Source organism: Euprymna scolopes, chromosome 17 (genome assembly GCF_053919585.1).
Source record: "Euprymna scolopes isolate OS-2025 chromosome 17, ASM5391958v1, whole genome shotgun sequence".
Taxonomy (NCBI): Eukaryota; Metazoa; Mollusca; class Cephalopoda; order Sepiida; family Sepiolidae; genus Euprymna; species Euprymna scolopes.
The window spans coordinates 36,090,228-36,110,227 of record NC_136498.1 but is presented as its reverse complement, the minus strand read 5'-3'; the positions used below and the strand labels follow the sequence as shown (position 1 = coordinate 36,110,227).

At 30.1% G+C, this 20,000-nt stretch overlaps 1 protein-coding gene across 12 annotated transcripts in view; it reads left to right on the top strand.

The window, feature by feature from the left end:
• The window catches only part of LOC145296730 (receptor-type tyrosine-protein phosphatase T-like), a 934,355-nt gene that overhangs the window by 871,189 nt on the left and 43,166 nt on the right, over window positions 1-20,000 (top strand). For all 12 annotated transcript variants that reach the window (XM_080142749.1, XM_080142743.1, XM_080142746.1 and 9 more), the window contains 2 exons: window positions 297-396; window positions 6,236-6,309. In XM_080142749.1, coding sequence (XP_079998875.1) covers window positions 297-396; window positions 6,236-6,309 — 174 coding nt within the window. The remainder of the gene's footprint in view (window positions 1-296; window positions 397-6,235; window positions 6,310-20,000) is intronic.

The following is a 20,000-nucleotide window of genomic DNA, read 5'->3' as shown; positions in this document are numbered from 1 at the left end:
TTCATCATTTATTCAACATTTCTAATGGATTTTCTTGCTTTTAAGAAGATTATGTTTTTAAAATAATTGGAGTTGTGTATGAAAAAAAATATAAAATTACCTATAGGAATAATCGGATTAGTTATCGAATTTGGGACAGTGTCTTTACGACTAAATTATAAACTGTAAATTACTTTGTAATTTTCTTATTTGTCGTTGCATTTTCCTTGAAACTAGTCACATAACTGTCATCATAATCCATGAATATTTAATGCTATCTCAATTAAAAAAATATATATATTTATATTTATTTGCAGATTTTACGTCTAATATCAGCGACGATGGACCGAGATGAATCAACAACTGCTCTGAGACCTGAAAATATTTTTAAGAACAGGTGCAAGAATATAACACCTGGTAAGTTTCAGATTTTCTTTGTTTTGTTAACGACTCTTTCAATGCATGAAATAATTTCGTGTCCTGAACGATTCATTATCAGTAACAAAACTTTAATTTGAATATCGCAGTATAATACAACGAGTATTCATAATACAATTTCTTGTCTTTCTATTTTCCAGTGACTTTCTTATTTATAGTAAAAACTGTTAAATGCAGTCTCTAATTTCTATAATTTCATAACTTAAACACAATTTAAACATATATGAGGTTCCTTGACGTAGTTTTCAGATTGTTTTCAGACGCATTTTAAATTGTTGTAGACTCTTGAAAATTCAGTATGTTATTGCTAGACATTTTATGAGATGACTAACCAATTTTTATGATTTCATATTCAAAAGAATAGATACATCATGCATTGGAATACAACCTTTCAAAAGCCTGATTGTCACAAGTAGTGAATTCAAAAATGCAATCTGGATGTGAGAAGATTTTAGAAGAGCGATACAATTATGTTTTACATTTTCGAAAACAAAAACACAGAATGATTAAGACTGCGTTTTAACCACCTTGCATGAATCGAGCATCATTTGTTGAGTGACATAAGACCTTCAAGGAAGGCAAGGGATATGAGGAAGGAGTAAGGAAGTCGGAACACCAGAGCTGATTAGACAAATAAAGAATTTCATGGAGAAGGAATGTCATGTTTCTATTAAGATAATAAGTGCACAGCTTGATATTACTGTGGGATCAGTATACACGATTATTCCCTTAGAACCGAAGATGCGGAAGATTTGCGTGAAATATGTGTTAAGGGCGCACGTAAAAGATCGGAATAACTTCTTTCAAGATGTACATCAAACCAGTTCGTAACCCTCCCTATAATCCGAACCTTGCTTCCTCTGATGGTTTGGTTATTCCCGAAGCTCAAGGAAAACATTAGAGGCTTTCGTTATGAGACAATGAAGGAGATGAAAGAGGTTGGGGCGTTGGTCATTATAAGCTCCCACATGAGGAGTTTCATGAGACCTTCCAGAAGTTGTTGGAACAGTAAAACAAGTGCGTTGCAATCGGAGGAGATTACTTAGAGGGGGAACGAGATTTTTATGTGTGTACTATCTACAAATATGCATACGGGAAAATCCTTGGAAACTTATTGAAGACAGTATATATTATTACCTGTCATTAAGGTAGGCGAATCATAATATCGGTCTAAGAAAGAACAATATTTCGGATATATGTTAAAAGAAATAACTTTGTCAGATTTTTTTTTGCAAGCGTCTGAGTAACAATTTGGATTTGTGGACATTATTTACTGAGATGTTAAAACGTAACATCTGTTTCGGTGGAAAGAAAATTGAAATGAAATTTAAAAATTGAAAAATATTCTCTTATATAAGAAAAAAGTTACATTTTGTCATTGTTTAAAATTAAAACGTTCTAATGACGTAAATAAAGACGAGCAATTTATTCTAGTGTCATTTGTTCAGATATATAATAATTATGGAATGTTAATATCAAATTCTAAGCACTTATAATATTTATTTTTGCACATTACCTTTACTCGTACTATATTTTTATCGTACCAATAATGTAAAACAAAAACAACCAGGCTTTATCAATTACGCTATAAGTTCTAGGCTACAACAGTTTTTTCGTATATCAGGCGCTGTATGCAAAGAGAAATTCATTACGAAAACAAATTAAAAAAAACAAACAAAAATAAACAGACACCGTTCAAAGATCTGAGCTGCATAATCGTATGACTTGCGGTAACTTCGGAATTTGATTTTCCTTAGAGACTACTCAGGTGGAAGTCTCCTGAAATCGTTTAGGGTGCCTATGGCGCGCGAACGATAGAAGCTATCAGATTGCGCAAGATGCAAAACGTTAAAACGTAGCTGTTGTACATCCTTGTTTTGTCGATATGTGGCATATAAATATATATATATATATATATATATATATATATATATATTAATATATATATATATATGTATATATTTATTTATAATATATAATATATTGCCATTTGTCAAAGAGATATTTATTTATTATCGATTGAATATGCGTTTGAATTGGGGTTTTTTATCAGTTAATATATTATGCAAGCTTCAGTCATTCTTACTTCCTTTATTTTCATATTTTTCTCAACAACAATTCGAAAAACAGAACACACAAAATTAATCTATGGTGATCACTTTTCTACAACAAAAGTATGAAAAATATCTACAGTGTTTTTTTTTTATTATTGGACAAAAAATATTTATTAAAACGAAAACGTGTTTTTTTTTTCATTAAGTTGGTGCAGAAATAATGTTTTTCTTGACGTTCAACTTCCAAGTGTCATAAGTCCTTATAAAAAAATTGATTAATCGAAATAAGAACCATTAGAATCCACACATTTTTTTCCAACTGGTTTATTTATCCCCTTAGCGTAGAAATCCGGAGTTCCGGGAGCGATGAAATCAGTGATGGCAAATACGGTATAATCTCGGCGTTTGACGGTTATTTTCACGCAGGAAGTTCTCGAGATGATTGATGATTGGGCCGATGAATGGCGGATGAGGCAGAGTCTCCTATCCCAATGTCCAGCTTCTGCAGGTCTGTTGAGCAGCATGCGAAACAGCGTTCTCATTGAGGAGAATTGGTTCCTTCATATTGACCCATCTCGGACACATACGTTACAACCTCTTGTTAATTCGTCAATTTGTAGGCAGTAGTTATCCGCCGTAATCGTTTCGCCCAGATTCAAGAAGTTGTGATAGATTATACCGGCCGCAAACTACCAACCATCATAAACTTTTTTTGTAATTTCGCTTGCGGGAACTTCTCCGGCATGTAACCACTATGGCGACTATCGCCAGTTGTCGTAGACGATCCATATCTCATCACACGTCTCACTCCACTCGGGAAATTGGTGTTTCTTGTTGTGCAGAAGGAGCGTAAAGACACCTAAAAAGCGCGATTCTATTGATTATCCTTCAATTCATGTGGCAGCCATCAATCCAAATTGTTGACTTCCCTATTTGTTTAAATGGCGAACGATTCTTGAGTGCTCTACGTTGAGTTTAAGACCAAGCTCGTGTGGTTTCATCAGGAGTGGCTTCCAGTAATGCTTTCAAAATTTTTTTATCCAACGCAGTCGGCCGGCTGCAACCGTCTTTATCTTCAAGGCTTTCATCACCATTTTTAAATTTCTGGAACCACCGTTGTGCCACACGTTCGATAGTAATTCCTGGGCCAAATGCATCATTGATATCACGAGCTGTCACAGTAGCGTTTCGTCCTTATTTGAACTGGAACAAGAAAATTGTGCGGGTTTGAATTTTGCCCATGCTGCCAAAAAGCCTGCAAAATATGAATGAAGAGATTTAGAACGTTAGCGATAACACGATTCGATAGAGAGAAAAATGCGCTTCAAAATGCGACACCATGGCTATATATATATATATATCAATGAATTAATTCAGAAATAATATATAAATGTTACATAAGGAAGAACATTATATTGTATTTGCACCAATTTAATATATAGCTAGGATTTTATACATTTAATACGTAAGGATACATTTTCTCTAAAAATATGTAGTTTTAAGAGGAAAACATTGTATGCTGGATCAGTATTAGGTAATAAATATTTCTGACCATAACTTTTATCAGTATTAAACATTGTTTATTCGCAGGTTTCTCTAATGTCAAGTAGGTTATAATTGTATATATATGCTTCAATCATATACGGTAAAACCCTCGTTAAAACACCTGTTTCCATGAGATCGCTTAAGTTAAGCAACACTGAGTCTGGTCAGTACAGACATGGGTAACCTGTTGCGAATTCCATGTGACGTATGTGCTCTCCGTTTATCTTGGCATTGCTTCCAGACACTGTTGGACATCTCATTGACGCTGCATCAAAGCAGTGCCGAATCAGGAGATATGTGGTTTGGGATTGTGCAACACTTACCTCACTATTACACGCACATCTACCCTTAAAGGGTGTCGAATATCTATAAGGACTGAAAGGAGGCATCGCATTTTTGAATTCTAGTGAAATATAGTGAAATATTGTATTTTTCGTTTTGGTCTCTTGGTCTTACTGGATTCCAGGATAAGAATCTATCTAGTCATGTGGAGTATCCAACTTCGTGCTGTTACTTGAGATAACATCACTTGGAGAAGGTGTATCGTTCCTCGGAAAAGCTAATTAAGTTAGCCATAGTGAGGAGAATACTATGTGATTTGAATATTTGGTCAGCGTTTACTTCTAGGGAAAGTATCCTAATGTCAGGTTATTCTTTCAAACAACTGTACAGAGAGACCATAAATACTCGAGCATAGTGTCTAGTAAGCATTCAAGTTCTGCATAGTTTGTGAATTCACATAGTTAGCCAAACCAGATTTAGACAGAAATAAGTATACAAAATCCATAAATTTTTGTATTGATTAAACTTTATGATTTTATTCGCCATAATTTGTATCGAAAGTTATTAATAGTGAGTTTTGCCCGCAACTCAGAAAATGTTCAATGGAGACTGTATGATAATCAGTATTAACGATCTGTCCACTGTTTTCGATCACCTAAAAAACAAAAAAATGCCGCATTCTTGTAACTGTTGTAAAACATTGATTTTACGCCCATAATTTTAGTTAGTTTTACCTTCGGCTTTAAACGTCCACATGAATACTATATATTTTAGTGATTTACATATTTTATAAGTAATATATATATATATCAATAGATATATATATATATATATATTGCACTAGTCTTTTTCTCTTATTCTCGACCGAATTATCTTATAGCAACCGATGCTGGTGCAACGGCTTTCTAAAAAGCAAATAGCTTTAGTCATAATATGAAGTATTATTATACATCTTGCAGTTCCAGTTGCAATTCCTGAATAATAGATTATAGATAATTTATAGATAATCTATATAACTATTAAGATATACTATGTATGTGAGGACAACTTTCAACCTATATACGCCACTAACTTTTGATGTATAGATTTGAAATTTGGTATATTTCCTATTCAGGCATATGGAAATAAATTTTATATATTTCATCGGGGAAAAAACAGCAGCTAAGAGAAAAAATTGGTACTTAGGGGGGTGCATAAGATTTTTAACTCTTTGTCAAATTTCCCTATGTTAAGAATAATTAAGATAATAATAACGCGTGGCAAGCTAGTCTAATTGTTATCGCATTTGACTCACCGTTTTGCGATTATAGCTTGGATCTCAGATTGAGTATTTTTCATTTGCAAGAAGTAAACTGATGACAACAAAAAATAATACTTCCATGCATATGTCTCAGTTAGTTTCCATTTTTTTTACTTCATTTTTTAAACGGAATTTAACGTTACATTTAATATCGGCGAACGCTTGATACGTCTGCTATTTATTTATACATCTGAACAGTACAAATATAGAGAAAATTAGAGAGAATACCCTTGCTTCATAATTTGCGAACTATATAATTAAAAAAAGTACTATAAATAATATGGCGTTTTAATTAACAGTATCCCTATTTGGAGAATTAATTTGTACCACATGTAAAATGACATTAAAGTCTACTGTAATTTGACGATGTAATGTAAAAAGAGGAAAGCATGAATGCTCTTTTTCTTTGTTTAGATTTGCTATACACATAGTAAAAAAAAAACTTACATATTGTAATTGGAAAGATATAATACTTTTTGAAAATTAAAACAAATGGAATTTAATTTTTTGCTGTATACAATGTGAAAATGACATACATAAATCCATGCAACTGTGCTGTTAAGTAAAACAATATCGAAAAAAACAAAGTTCCTATATGGAAATAATGTTTACCTACTCTATTTGTGTATATTTTCAGCAAACAGATGTCGACCGTACCTGACGACGCCAACCGAAGAGAGTAACGATTATATCAATGCGGTCTTCCTTAATGTAAGTTTCCTTTAATATTGTAATGTAAGCATAAATTGTTGTCGGTACGAACCGAAAATGTTGTCTAATTTTTTTTCGAATAAATCTTCATAGTAGCAGTGACCTAAGAAAGGTTTCATTTAAAAAAGACGAATTTTAACAAGTTATGACCTGAATTATTGATGATTTTTAAAGAATATATTGTTAATATATTTAGTTTAAAGGATAACGATCCTATGACTTAAATACTTTTCAACAATAAAAATAATTCATTATGAAGTTCAATTGATAAACTACCACTGATAATTCTTTTGTATTTCATAAGCTTACCTTGATTATTATAGTTCGAACCATTGTGTTAATGACTACAAATGGAATCTTCAACTCTCTGAGACGGACGGACGCATATTGCATGTGTGTAATAGGCAGTTGGAGTCTGAACAGGTCTGGCATCTATCCAGATACTGCACTAATACGTACAAGGCGTGTTATAATCCATTTTCATAATTTTAACATTATGCATGTCGTTATATTCATTTATTTACAACGGACTGATTTAGTTCAACTAGGTCATAAAGCGTTAAACAGATTGAGTTAGACATTATTCTCCTGCTCTCGAAATAATATATACAATTTGTTTAACTGCATACGCACACACATATATATATATATATAAATATATATATATATATATATATATATATATATATATATATATATAAACACACATACATATATATATATATGAACCCGGTATATATATATGTATATATTTATATATATATTATTATTATTATTATTATTAATATTATTATTATTATAATTATTATTATTATTATTATTATTATTATTATTATTATTATTATTATATAAACAAAAGACTAGATGTAATCCACAGGTGTTTGCACAGAAACAAATATGTAATTTCACGCACTAGAGCAGATTAGGAAAAATGACAGGGAAGGTAATCCTAGATAAAATATGATACAACGAAGGTGACATCCCCTGCATCGGGTAATATAATACGAATTCAAACACTGAGCCACAAAATAACAATATTAAAATAAACACGCATAAATATAGGAATAAAATTATATAAAGTTATATGACATTTGGAAAAACAAATAGGAAAAACAAGAAAATTAAAACAAAGATAAGTAATTAATAAATAACAAATAAAAATACGAAAGTACAGGTTAACACGGAAAACTATCTTTGAATAACACCAAAAGATGGAGGAAGTGATGAAGCATGGCTGTGGAAATCGATGTTCAGCATGTTAAAAATATACCATTTGAAGTAAAAATCTAAAGGATACACATCTAGAGAAGTTGGTAGGGACGGGATATTTTTAAGGAAACATAAATCGTAAAATTGCCAACTCATTAGTGAAACAGCTTTAATGGAAACATCTTGGAAACAAAAGAAGGTTATGAAAACGAAAACGTGTGTCTTTGAATTTTCAACAAATTTTTGCACTATATACAACACATACACACACAAACACACACACAGACACACACATATATATATGGTACATATATATGATATATATATAAATATATATATGGTATATATATGATATATATAAATATATATATATGGTATATATATGATATATATAAATTTACATATATGGTATATATATATATATATATATATATATATATATATATGATATATATACATTTATATATATGGTATATATATATATATGATATATATAAATATATATATATATGGCATATATATATATGATATATATAAATATATATATATATATATATATGATATATATATAAATAAATGTATATGGTATATATATGATATATGAAATATATATATATAAATATATATACATGTTATATATATGATATATATGGTATATATATGGTATATATAGTATATATGACATAAATATGGTAGATATATGATATATGATATATATATGGTATATATATATGTTATATGATATATATGGTATATATATATGATATAGACGGTATATATATGATATATGATATTTATATAAATATATATATATATGGTATATATATATACGATATACATATATATACGTATATATGTTATACATATATATATATATATATATTTGATATAATATATATATATAAATATATATGGTATATATATGCCATATGATGTATATATATATATAGTATACATATGATATATGATGTATATATAAAAATATATATGGTAAATATATTATATGTATATATATATACATATATATATATGTATATATATGTATATATATACATATATATGTATATATATATATATATATATATATATATATAATACGATATAACGTTTTGAGGAACTAATGCAATTAACCATAATTCTTTCAGACAGTTCTGAGAATGAAATCAGAATTATTAGATATAGCGGAACGACGATACAATTTTGCAATAAACACAGTGGACTAAAAAAAAGTCAACTCGGTCACTTTGATGCTTTTGTGGACTCCAATATACGGCAGAGATCACTAATTGTGTAGAACTCTCTATTTTATATAATCTAACTAAAGGCATTGTAGTAAAAAATATTGAACTTTATACAGATGATGGACTTATGTTCAGAAAATATTTGAACAGCTTAAAATGTGAATATCTGAATACTATAGCACTCGAGATATCAAGAGAGATTTAAGTTGACGAAAGAAATTATTGCAGAAATTAAAGTATTAAACTTAGAGAGTTTGACTCCAGAGAAAAAATGATATATGAACAATAAATATAAAAGTATGAAAAAGAGATGACCTTGTCTGATGTGATATATTAAGTTCAAAACAGCATTTTTTCACACGTACCCAACAGTAATTATGTTAAACATTATTAATCTCTCTCTCTTTCACTCTCTCTCTCTATATATATATATGTATGTATACATATGTATATATATATGTGTGTATATATATCTATGTACATATATATATGTATATATATGTATATATATGTATATATGTATATATATGTATATATATGCATATATATATGTATATATATTCATATATATATGTATATATATGCATATATATATGTATATATATATGCATATATATGTATATATATGCATATATATATGTATATACATGCATATATATATGTATATATATATATATATATATATATATTCATATATATATGTATATATGCCTATATATATGTGTATATATATATGCATATATATGTATATATATGTATATATGCATATATATATATGCATATATATATATGTATAAATATGTATATATATGTATAAATATGTATATATATATATATATATATATACATATATATATAGAGGTAATGTTTCTATCCAAATTAAAAAAAGAAAACCTAAGTTTTAAACATAATATATATTGCATTTATCGTACTTTTGACTTCATTTCTCAGAACCGTGTATTTACTTGCAATTACTGTTGTAATACGCTTATTCTAGATTTATTTCTTTTTTTTTCATGAAAGGAAAGTACGTCAGCAATTACAAATTCAAAGTTTTCAAAAAAAGTGGAACCGTTTACGTTTTCTATAATATTTTTTTTAATAACATGTTTGTCAACTCTCTTCCAATCTATCATTATATATATATATATATATATATATATATATATATATATATATATATGTATATATTAGTGATGCGACGATTCCAATAGTTTTTCCCGATTCTGATACAACTTTCAATTCTGTGGGGCATTCCTGATTCCGATAAAATTAGCGATTCCGAATATTGTTCTTTATAAATCTCTAAATATGTGCTATAGGGTTGTTTTGTTCCCGCTTACCGTAAAAGCGAATGCTAAATGTGTATATTTTTTTCTCAAATCTAAACACACAATTGTATAGGGGCGATCTATACATTTTCGATTAAGTAATAGTTTAGAATCAACAGATATTTATTATTTCGTCATTACTTTAAACAAAATCAAATAAATCGATTGTTTTATAATCGTTTCGGCATCGAAAAATAGGCACATATTTTTTGGAATTAATATCAATTCTAATTCCCACTAAAGTTTCGATCTTTATGCTTCCTCTTTGTTATACCGCTTAATCGCCCCAATACTAATATATATATATATATATATATATATATATATATATATATATATATATATATATATATATATATATGCGTGTGTGTGTATGTATGTATGTATGTATCTATCTATGTATTTATGTGTGAGTGTGTATGTATATAGGTATGTATCTATGTGTGTGAGTGTGTGTGTGTATGTATGTAGGCATGTATCCATGTATCTATGCATGTATGTGTGTGAGTCTGTGTCGGTGTTTGAATCATAGTATTTTAAAATGTATTTGCTTTCAATAAGAAATATTTTACATGGAGAAACCTTTCTTTATTATAATAAATTCTGTTGTCTATGCCAACGCAGTCTCTACTTTACTCTTCGCGGAGACAGACAGCGATCCTTTTCTAAGAGGTTAGATGTTTTGTTTTACCATTTTATGAAGTCTATTTGATTCATGCAAAATCAAAAACAAACCAAAGAAGACAACATAAACTCTCATTGTTCATTATCACCGTTGTCTTGGGACATGTCCCACTCTACGCGTCACTGCTGCAAAATCTAATTCTGTCCAAACTTCCAGACTGCAAGACGTGAGTCACTGACTTTAAAAGTCGATTGCATATACTATTTGCTCTAAGCTGTAAAAAGAGTAAAGGAGACGGAAACAAGAAGCTGATCAAACAAAAAAACAATCGAGGTAACACGTGGGGAAAACGGGAAATGATATATAAAAATGTATAAAAGAGCGACAGTTACAAAAAAAAAAAAAAAGGGGGAATGTATACCATACAAAAGGATGCCATTTTGTTTTGTTTGATGAATGGCGCGCTGTTTTCCAACATGGAGCTTAATCAAATCGCATGTCGAGTAAATCAATAGGTCGAGCTGTATGCTCCATAGGAGAATCAGAATGGCAGATAATTGAACAGAAAATCACAAGTTTTAATCGTCCAGCTTGTTTGGTGGTCGTACATCGGCTAAAAAACACACGCACACACACATTTTATTTTCTTTTTATAAAAATCTCGCCAGACTAAACGTGAAACGGTTTAATGTAAAGAGCTAAGATGAACTCAAGAGGATTATCGCAACGGTAGGAGAGGCTTATTGATCTTAGTTTGGAAAATATCAATGTCAAGAATAGTTGATGGCAGATATACTTATGGGGGGAAAACTACTGGAAGAAAAATCTGTATAACAATAAAGTCTAAAAGATTAGCTTAAACTACTAGATCTATGAAGAAATAAAAAAGAAAAAAAACAGGACAAAAAGATCAGGGAATAGTACACCCAATTTAGAAGATAATAAGGCATAATATTATTTATAAAAATAAGTGAGAATTATAGCAATAAAACACCCGTAAAAAAAGTTACTAAGAAGAATATGGCGTGGGTCAAAGTACACGGCAGATAAACAACCATTGCGTATTGAGCGTTTTCATTCGATTGGGATTAAACTATCTATATATAAATAATAGTATATATATTAGATAATAGTTAACCATTGCGTATATCAGGTAAACACTATATTCTTTGATTTCATTACTATATATATATATATATATATATATTATTATTATTATTATTATTATTATTATTATTATTATTATAAGTATCCCAAACCAAAATGTTATTTTTATTATATCTAAACAAAATTAATGTGGCCAGATAGATTTTTCTAAACCATAAACAAAAGTACTAAATTTATTTTCGTAGCTCAATTAACCATCAAGTTATGATCGTTCAAAGTTTGTCGAAAAGTTGAAAATTTGCTATCATGGTCCAGAAGCCAAATTTCCTAGTATATAACTAAAACTGTAAGCTACTAAGAAGTGAAACATCCTTATAAATGTAATGCAATCTTGTGGTAAATGAAAATTAATATGAAAGCAATAATTATTAGATGAAACCAACCAAACGCAACCAATGGGGGAAAAAGGGCAAATATGGCACGGAAATGCAACTTTGATTGTTCATACCAATTTCATTTCAATAGCTAATGCATTGAATCTTTTTAGTATGATTCATAATACATTAAAGATCAAGATAATTTTATCTTTTAATTATAAATTGATAAGACCACTCAACTGTGGACCATATAAAAGCAGTCGAATCGTAACCATTGGCGATAGAAACTTAACACTTTGCAACTTTACTAATTTTCGGGTGAAGAATTCAAAAAAATATTTGCCTTGCTTCTAATAACAAAACTTTTTGCCACAGAAATATTTTTACTTTGGGGAATTTAAACTCGCCCAAGATTTAGAAATTTGTTATACAAAAAGTCAGAACTCATTTTTTCACGCATTGAAAAACTTTCAACTTAAAAAGACAAGTAAGATATTTTTTTTTAACCAGATGTTTTACTACAATTGCTTTCTTTATTGAGTTTCTCTCATAGGCTTCTGCTATGATAGATATACTAAGAACACTCCAAATCCTACCATCACTTGAAACTGGCATTACCTCAAACCCCATCTGTAAACAAATGCTCACTCTATCTGTGCAATATCATCTGAGCAAGCCATCGAAAAAAAATGTTTTCTAACTTGGGTTTGCAATAAAAATGTTATTCAGTGCTGGATGCAGATATAACCGCAATGCCTTGACCAATGTAAAAGTTGGTGTCATAGTAGACAACAGCTCATTGTCCTTGATACTCATAACTGAAGATATCCTGAAATGGTTCTTCATTAGAACTGCAGGAGTGATCTGAATGTTCAGCAGATTCACTAAGGAGCATTTTTTGTTGCTTTGGAGATGGAAATAAATCAACTGGATTTCTTACCAACAAGTAAGACAGAGCAGCTTCCAGTTGAACTTTATTTCCACTGGTGTTGATTTTGACATCTAACACAACGTTGAGATATCTGAGTTAAAGTTTATAGAAACCACTTGAGAGAAGATATACGTCTCGGGGGTACTTCTACAGTTTATTGCCGAAAATTAGATGTCATTTTTTCGTGCACCTGTCGTAAAAATCCGAGGGAGAAATCAGTATTTTAAACTATGACCAAAGCATGAAATAAATGACCAAAAAATTCAACTAGATAATGATGTTTCGGTTTCATTTAAATTAATTTGTTGTTGACCCATTAAAGTTGTTTAAATTTTAAAAAAAATGATAAAATTATTTATTTGTTCGAAAACAAAAGAACAATTATTTACTAAAAATCCAATGTTGCGTTCATTACAAAATTGTTTATTTGAAATTATATTTTCTAACGCAAACTTTTCAATATACATTTTTACAATTATATTTTGATACAGTAAATATCTTGGTTTTCGAATGGCGCTCGCACAGTTTAGACAATTATTAATATGCCATTTTTATTTTCTGTTTTTAATAAGTTATTCTTTTTCTGTTTTTAAAATTAAATATATATATATATATATATATATATATATATATATATATATATACGTTTCATAGAAAAATTTTCCCGTTTTACGTAATTAAAACATTTTCAATTAAACAAGTATCCGGATATATGTCCTCTTTCACTTTCTTTATTTACCTTTTTCCGTAGTTATTTTTGGAAGTAATTAATTGCTAGTTTATTTTTTTTGCTCTTTATTTCTAACTTCGGCCATAGTTTAACATACTGATTTCTCGCTCGGAGTTTACCGACAGGTGCGCGACAAAATGGCGTCTCCATTTTCGGCGATAATCTGTAGAAGTACCGTCTCGAGACTTATTAAATAAACAAAAACAACTTATTTTTACAGTGAAATAATTTTTTCTATTTACGCGCCACGTGCACATAACTTAATTATATTTTCAGTTCTAATTGTTAAATAATGTACAGTGTAATAAAAATAATTTAACAAAATCTTCAAATTTATCAAAAATGACAAAAAATACGTACAAAACATGTACATTTTTACGTGAAATTATTTTTTTTATTTGCACATAACTTTTTGCACGTAACTTAAAACTTGTTATTTTTTACGTAATGTAAATGTGCAGTCTGATAACAAATAATTTAATATAACGGCAGAACATGAGAGAATTAAATAAGGAAACAAAAAAATGAAGCACATTTTTTAAAATGAAAAAAAAAAATCTCCGAGTCATACGCAACTTAAATGATTTTTTTTTTGTTCAAAATGTACCCAGAAGAAAGTTAACACTACTGATGTTTATTCAACCGAAAGAAGATTAAGCAAAGAACATATGAAAGTTTGAAAGAAAATATAGAAAATAAACTGACATTTTTTTTTTAAATTGACGCACTAAAAATAATATTTCAAACAATACTTTCCCATAACTTTTAAATGAACAAAATCTCGCCTAAGAACTTTGATACTACATAAACAATTTGTTTACGTTTTCGTCATGTCGTGCTGCTCATTTATTTTGACAATTGATTTTCGTAATGATACTTCTTACTTCGGTCACTGGGCATTAATTGTAAATCTGCATGTGTACGTACACTCACTTTTTATTAGTGGCGCTCCTTGATTATGAGCGTAGTAATATGACACCAAGAGATTATAAAAAAGTAGATATTTTTCAACAAAATGGTGCCATTTTCGGAATTTTTTCAATTAAATTTAATTCATAATTCATTTACTGAAGTTTCAAGTTCGATTTTTTATGGATAACTTATAACCATTTTTTAATCTCGCCATATTGATAAGTGCCCTTTTTTCTTTAAAATGGTACTATTTTTTATACATAGAGACTCACAATATCTTGCGCCCCGAATTTGAAATACACCAACATTTTTTTGTTTAAAAAATAAAGCGGCGTTCACTAAAATTAGTGACATAACTTGAAGTAGCCTTGAAAAAAAGCTATTAAAGACACAAGAAAATAATTATATATCAATAAAGCAAAAAGATTACATTTTCTTTAAATCAAAACTTTATCAAAATAACCACAAAAATACACGAGATACCGCAAGTTGAAGTTAAGAGAAATTTAATTTAATTTAATTTACCAGTTTTCGCAACCTGAAGTAGGCTAGTTTGGGTTCTTCTTCTTCTTCTTCTTACATAATATATACGTGTGTATACATACATGTAAACTTGTACGCTATTCTACAGTAATGACAAAGTTTAGCTTTTAAAATTAATCAGTTTTATCTAAAAGTTGGATTGTATCTAGTAAATATACCGTTTGGTCGGTTGGCCTTGGTCGGAATGCTGGCGCAGAAACGACAAATCCGATTTCGTCTAGCCTTGTTTTGTAAGTTCTTTGTGACCTTTTGACAAGTGATATAAATTCAAGGGTAATATCATTCTGCTTTTGTTTTAGTTGTTTTGCTTCGAGTATGTTCGCCAATACAAATCAACTCTCATTTTGTTGTGACCTTTTAGCCATTGCTTTTATTGCACCACGAGTTCAATAACCAGGACGATTTCTTTCGTTGTTTGTTGTGGGTACGTTCGACGTTTGCTATTAAACAATCCTCCTTTACGTATTTTTGTAAATGTTCATTTATACCATTTAAACTGCACCCTATCTTTTCTCATTTCTCGCCGCAAAATAGAAAGAAAGCAAATTTAAAAACCCAAGTAATTGCATGTCCTAATCATGGAATCACAACGTGATCAAATAACCTTTCGAATGAGACTCACTTTGTAATATCTCATAATATTTTGTATATTCAATCTTCTGCTTTTTGTTAACATTCCCAGTGTCTTTTCTGAAAAATATGTTGGATCACAGTAGAGAAGACAAAATGCAGCAGCCTTAGTTTTTAGTTCAATATTTTTCATTCATCGCTTAACTTGTGTCATATAACGACATTCCTCGCGTTGGGGTACCCATGCCGCAGTTTTATAAAACTGATATTGGATTAATTATATTCGACAATACAATGCGTCCTTTTGCTGAAGTTCAACATTTATAATTCCATAATTTTGTTTCATTTTACCATATCTATTACTAGGGAGAAAGAGAGAGATAAAAAGAGGAATTCTTATCAATATGACTTTCACGTATTGTTCTTGTAACGATTCCTCGTCTAAACATATATAGCAACAACGATGTAAGTCCACGTTTAATTCGAAGCCTACTAAAAATGCTTATTTCCTATATACTTTTAAATATGCAATGCAAACAGCGAAGTTCCGTCATGCTTAGTGATTGACATTACAAATTTGCGTATAGACTAAGCAACGAAGTCTATTTTGTACTCTTTCAAGGCAGGATCCGCTGTTTTTAGCAGCCTGATGTTGCAGCAGTACCCCATCCTTGGACGTACTTGGGTTTTATATAGATAGAGAATTGCATAAGCAGTGAGATGTCTTCTGGAGCGGTAGAAGGATCCTAACATTTTTCCAGCGACTTTGGCAACAGACTTGATGCACGTGCTCCATTTTAGATCAGGAGTAAATGCCAGTCCCAGAAGCTTGTCAAAACATGGATCTTTCCCAAAACGAGAGCCACCCATTTCAATTGATGCCAGTTGGGCATCAGAGCGTTGATGATATAAGAACATGAGCTTGGTTTTAGATGCATTAAAAGTAACCAGCCACCACTTCTCCCACTGTACCATGCGCTCAAGATCAGAGGAGAGAGAATCAGAGAGAACTTTATCATTTACGGCCTTTGATGTGTTGCCGTGTCATCAGCATAGATGTTAACGATTGATTTACGTATGTATAAGCATAAATGTCAACGAATGATTTAAGTATACTTGTGGTAATCATGTAATTAGGAACGGTTTATTTATGCACTTAACATAGAAACCTCTATCGTTACGTGAAATTCGTCTCCTTCTGCCGAATATGAATACGGCAACAGGTACCAGGTAGTAATATACTAGTCGGCTTTTTTTGTATAGTTTTTTCATCGTAAGCCTCATTAGCGAGTGACGTGGATTTAAAGAAGAACACGTAGAGAAGGGCTCTGTGTGTCATGAATCGTGATGTAATTATATTGTTGTGAGTATGTGGAAGTGCAAATACGTGAAAATTAGCAACTACATTAACTGATGAAATTATCATAATTTCAACAAGTACGCACTCCGATTGAGCATCTTTCTTCTTTCTGTCAACAAGTACTGAGTGGATTTTTAATGCAGGCACCAAATCCCACACTCAACCGATTACGTACTTAGACAGGCTATACGAATTGTCACTTCTATTGAATCCGTTTTCTTTTTATAAGCGAAATAACAAAAGTTGAATGATATTTTTTTGATATTTTAAGATACGTGTGCGTCGGCACATTATTCGTCCCAACTATGAGATATATGATATGCTTTGTTTCGATAAATAACGTTCGTGTCGAAAACCAGGTTACACAATCGACAATAGCACTGGAAAAAGTGATTAAAATTCCTTCAGCATTTTTATGAAGGTCGAGTTTACGAAAGAATCGACTCATTTAGAAGGTCAGGCTATAAAATACCTTGAAAGACACACACATATAATAACGGGTAACAGCGTCGACTTCTGAGACAGGAGGGAAACTAATGCTCTTGCCATAGGTCAAGAATGTCATTAGCTCAATCAACATCGGATTCTAGGCAAGATTTTGTTTCTCTTCTATTTCATAACACTTTAATTACATCTGATAATATTACTGCGCTTCAAATATTTTAAGTAAATGTATATATACACACACACATATATATATGCATATATATATATGTGTGTGTGTGTATGAGTTTGTTTGTGTGTGCATACCTTAGGTTTAAACAGATGCCTATTATTCAAGTAAATATATAAACATACTAAAATAAACGTAATGAATATTTCTTGGAATGCTGTTCTAAATCCTTTATTAATTCAAGAAAATGATTAATATAAAAGGCTTAAATTTAAGGTGATTTAAGATGCAGGAGGCTTTTGTCATTGATGCACAATGCCTATGGATAAACTCAAGTGAAAGTCTGGTATAGTAAAAATTCTCAATGAGACCGGTGTCCATATTCCGCATCTTAAATTCCGTTTATATACTGACATTTGGTGCAAATATAGGGATACAACATGCATATTAGTACATTTTCAATAGCCCTTACAAGTATTAGCCACGAAAAACGGTAATATATGTATTTTAATGCGTATATTTTACGGAATTATATTTTTGCCAAATCGATTATTGTAATAACTTTAAATTCTGGGGTGATCAGTATCTCCTGTATTTTCACAGAGGGGTCGTATAGGTCATTACATCCTTATTCCTGTGTTAGGTTAGTACAGTATTAGTTGTGTTATGATGAGCCCATTGAGCATGTTTTGTTTAATATTCTTTTAGGGCTACTATAGTTTATGCTTTGTCACGATGATATTTCCTCGGGAGTTACATACTCGTTTTCTGGATGGGAGCTATGCAGTCTCTATTCGTCTGTAATGATTATCTATTCCAATACATTGCCAGAAATATATTGCTTACCAATACTATTTTAACATGCATTTACTATCAAAAATAACTCTCATAGAATAAACAGATCTTCTTTTGTTATTATATACTTAAGCATCAATTTTGTGCCGTGTCTATTTATAGTCAATAATTATACTTTTACCATACGCATTTTAGTAGTTAAACAAACACGCCCAGAGAAATCCAATATATATTTACTACTACTACTTCTACGACTACTACTACTACTACTACTACTACTAATAATAATAATAATAACCGACGTGCATATCCCCAATAAAACCGGTTACAAATAAATCACCCCCTTCTATGTTGAGTTCCCTAGATGCCAACTTAAATAGATTCAAAATAGATGCTTCCTTCGAAGAGTAAGTCGTTGTAATTCCTTTCCTGCTACTTTCTTCCCGTATTGTATTGATATGCCGAAGGTTAAATGTAACTTTCATATATTGTTGATCTATCCTAGCATGATGCCAAATAGTATATCATTAGGTGTGTCAGAAATTTCGGAAAAATAGTGAATAATTCCACCCCATCTTTCCAAGCTTATAACTCATCCAAAAATGTAATTCAAGCCCTAATTTTTTTCAATTAAAGGAGCAAGGACCAAGGTTTCATAAAAAAAAAAAAAAACAACGTGTTTTTTTAAAAAAGGTCTTAAACTTCGGACTTTACAGGTACATTTCTAAAAAACAGTACTTTTTTTTTTAAAAATTTTAATATATTATTTATTGACCTTTTCTCTTCAATTTGTGATATATGAGACTTTGGTACGTAAATTAATTATTTACTTGTTAATAGACATTTCAAAATGGGAGGCGTTAATTATTTGACCCCCTGTCTTTCCAAGCTTATAACTCCTCGAAAGATGTAATTCAAGCCCTAACTTTTTTTTTCAATTAAAGGAGCAAGGACCAAGGTTCCATTAAAAAAATAAAAAAAAATAATGTGGTTTAAAAAAAAGGTTTTAAACTTCAAACTTTAGAGGTAAAATTCTAAAAAAACACTACGTTTTTTCTTGTTTTAATTTGAATATATTATTTATTGACCTTTTCTCTTCAATGTGTGAGTAAATTAATTATTTACTTTTCGGTGAGTAAATTAAATATTTACTTTTTAATAGACACTTGAAAATGGGGGGCGTGAATTTTAAAAAATACGTCTGTCTAAAATATTATATTCGGTTTATTGGAAAGAACATAAAATGTCACATTGACCCTGAAAATATCGTAAAAATAGAATCAATAGAAACATTTTGATAGATTTTTAAATTTTAAAAATGGAAAAATATTTAGTTCGGAAAATTCA